The sequence below is a fragment of the Penaeus monodon genome, chromosome 30 (genome assembly GCF_015228065.2).
Source record: "Penaeus monodon isolate SGIC_2016 chromosome 30, NSTDA_Pmon_1, whole genome shotgun sequence".
Lineage (NCBI taxonomy): Eukaryota > Metazoa > Arthropoda > Malacostraca > Decapoda > Penaeidae > Penaeus > Penaeus monodon.
This window is the reverse complement of record NC_051415.1, coordinates 29,601,562-29,605,083: the sequence shown is the minus strand read 5'-3', so window position 1 is coordinate 29,605,083 and position 3,522 is coordinate 29,601,562. Positions and strand designations below refer to the sequence as shown.

The 3,522-nt window shown below is 37.0% G+C and overlaps 1 protein-coding gene across 1 annotated transcript in view; it reads right to left on the bottom strand.

Moving 5' to 3' along the window:
* Positions 1 to 363: 363 nt before the first annotated feature.
* The window catches only part of LOC119592685 (SH3 and multiple ankyrin repeat domains protein 1-like), a gene marked incomplete at its 5' end in the record, with an annotated part of 15,810 nt that continues 12,651 nt past the window's right edge, over positions 364 to 3,522 (bottom strand). The window contains 1 exon segment of the mRNA XM_037941601.1: positions 364 to 2,722. Within this exon segment, the coding sequence (XP_037797529.1) occupies positions 2,659 to 2,722 (64 nt within the window).

Sequence of the window (3,522 nt, the reverse complement as noted above, 5' to 3'; positions counted from 1 at the left end):
TGTATATACCACACAGCAAGAGATAACTACAGCATAAAGGGTCCTAATCATATACACCACTGAAATGTTTCATCTCGCTATAGACATCATTGTAACGCCTTCTCACCTGAAATCTACTTGCCTACTGATATGTACTAAAAGAACATCACCTGTTGAGCTCATAACAGCTACAGTTTTCAAAATGGACGGAGAAGTATCAAGCTGTGAGTTTCAAGTCTAAGCTGGGGACCATGTACATAGTTATGTGCAGAAGGTGGGCATTTCCTCACAAGGCAGCAGAAGGACACCAAGTTACCTGTAAGATCACAGTGGGTACTGAGCACAAGAGTCAGGGCTGCCTTACTCGTAGTTTTTATTTTTATCTTTTTTTTTTTTTTAGTTTTTTAAAAGTTTTTTAGTTTTTTTTTTCTTTTTCTTTTTTTTATGTTTTTAGTTTTACAACCTTGAGCAGAGACCTCCTGTCTTCTGCCAAAAAGAAGTGCCTGCCCAGGGAACAGAAATTTAACAAGAAATTGCATCTTTGTAATTTTGAGAATGGCAGACTCTTCTTGCTATGTTTTAAAACTATTATGATCGAATGCGTAACAAGTGATGTTATGAGTATGACAGACTCCTGGACAGGCTACTTGTTTCTGCAGTGGTCATACCAATACCTTTTCTGCATCTCCTCAGTTCAGACTTGAAAAATAACCCACAAAGCTTGAGGGTATATAACCACTGGGGTTCATTCAGCAGACAGGACACGGGGCATGAAAAAGCAACAGCTTGTTGTTTGGTGTGCCCTGGCCTACATACGGGGGCACACAGGTTCATCACTTAAAGCTTAACACCCATCCTAATTATTTTTTAAAATTCAAAATCCTGTAATAGGACATCACAAACTCAATTATGGTAAAGTTAATGAGAAACGTGTATGCCTCCTAACAAACACTGAATACATACTACAATATGACAAAACAGATATGTATATTATATACCACATTCAGCAACTGAGACAGTAATATGGACTTGCCCTACAATAACATCAAGAATCTTCACACACCACAAGCTTCGCCTCAGGTATTACGGTACAACATAACATTGTCTGTAAAGTTTCATACAGGCATCTAATAAAGAACAATATTGTAAACAGGATATTTCCAATGTTAAAATGATATGTACCTGTTCTTAATTTTAGACTTAGTCTAGCAGGGCAAGTCCTGGTCAAACAGTCAGCCTCTTCTGGCTGGTATGTACTTCATACATATTATGGTTTCAACATCAACAACCAAGACTGGGGTATTGGAACGGAATATAGAGGCAAAAAATATGGACAATCAATATTTTCTAACACTGTAGCAGAATAGTGTATTACTATATACAAATAACAACATGAGGGTGTGCCACAGTCATTCTATGGGACTGCTAACCTTACAGTGGCATCTTTGCCACACACTGCCATTTAAACCAATCAGCTGCCATCAGAAGTGGCACACAATCACATGTTATACATTATTTCAATAATTAAAGGTTTATTGCTATCAATAAACATAGCTCCATATCAACTGACACACCAAAGATATTTTTTAGGATGATATGCAAATTAAAACTATACATTTCAAACACTGGTAAACATAAAAATTCAAGGTGCAGCAGTAAATATGATATGAGCACCTTGTTTTCATGTTAAAGTGAAAAGCTCCATTATCATCAGCACTCCCAAATGCTTGCCAGGACTTACTACAGAAGCACATCTTGTATCTGGCTTATCATAGACTCAAAAAATATTTTCTCCTAATCTACTGCATGCCCATGCTTGCTGTTACCTCATCATGTGAGCAGCTCATTCTTTGCTTTGGTATAGATTCCTAGATGAACTAGAATTCTTTGGTACATAAAAGGAACAATGGATAAGGATTTGGATTCTCCTTGACGGGCCTGAGATTCCTTCTTTGTCAATGAGAACACTACTGTACTGTCAATGCCCGGGGTTTGATGTCCACAATACCCCTTAGGATTTGGTGACATCTGACATGCACAACTCTCCCTTCAGGTTACAGCAAGCACAAGGCATGATAAGCTTATTAAATCTTCTAAATATCTCTATTTAAACTGGGTTTGTTGTGAAAGAGCAGTGTTGATAAGGTTAGACTTGAAACATCTTCACCCTTACTTCACTTTGTTTCTGAAAAAGTGGGAGGTCCATAGCAAACCTTGCCTTCCATTAAACTTAAAACTGAAGCATAGAATAACCAACAAATTTTCTCCAAATTTTCAGATGCATGCAGCCAAATCCAAGCATTCTCTCTCAAAACTGCTTAATTTTTTCAACTAATCCCATCTATGAATATCTCTTGCTAACATTTTAAAAGTCAACAAGGACAAGTAAAAATTTATTAAATTTTTGTCTTGTGATAGAAAATCCTTTTTCCTTTTTCCTCCTGATAGCACACTAACAACATACTCCAGTCTGTATTATTAAATTGTTGATCACAGTGCACGGCCTACAGCCACATATAATTTGAATATTTACTTTGTGAAAACCTGAAAATTATAAGTTTACTGTTTTTTAAATGTTTGTTTTAAACTCATGAATCATGCTTCCTGACTCCTTTAAAGATCATTTCTTCTTGGATTCATCCCCCTCTGGTTTCTTTGTGGTTCCCTAAGCCAGAACAGTTATGATGCCAGGCGCTCCATGTGGGCTGCAGGCCTGGGCTCCATCAACTTCAGTCTTGTGTCCCTGGAAAACACAAAACAAGCCATCAGTCTGGAACCAATCTTTATAAACTCTTGTGAAGGAAATTTCAAGTAATGCAGATCAAAAGAAGGAAATAAAAGGAAAGAACGAAAACTGAAACATGGATGTCATAAATGTCTATGAATTCTTTATCTCGGAGCACAATTTTAATGCCTACAACCCAGTGCCATTTTCTAATATGGCAAGAGGAAAGGCATAGAGATATGTACCCAAACTTCAAGAAGTTTTTATGAATAGAAAAAGCATAAATGCTAAAACTATCAAATAAAAGCTATATTTTTTTAATGATTTTTAAACTCACAACAATAGCAATGAATCCTACATTATAAATCACATCAAAATATAAAATGGTATAGTCACGTGACTAATATCAAGTACCAATATTCCCTTTTTCATCAATCAAGAACACAGTAAACCCATAGGAGCTACAAACCCAGCCCGGAGGAAAACATAAGGACTCCCAATTGCATATCTATGAGACGTAAACAAAAAGTCAAGGATATAATCTAAAGCTTAGGCCCAACCCTAGACAAAATCTAAAGCTTAGGCCCAGACAAAAGATCTTGTGGCCCCTGAGGGGCAAAATGCATAACATAACTGTATTTTCCTCAAAAAACAAACCAAATAGAAAGTTACGGAGAACTAGATCAGGGTGGTGGTCATGCTACTCTACACATGCAGTACCTCAACCTCATCTCTTGCAAAAGAAAGAAACCTTAACACTCTGGACTGGTGGAGCTGACTCAGCACAGTACTTCCAGTAAGCCACATATATTAGAAGC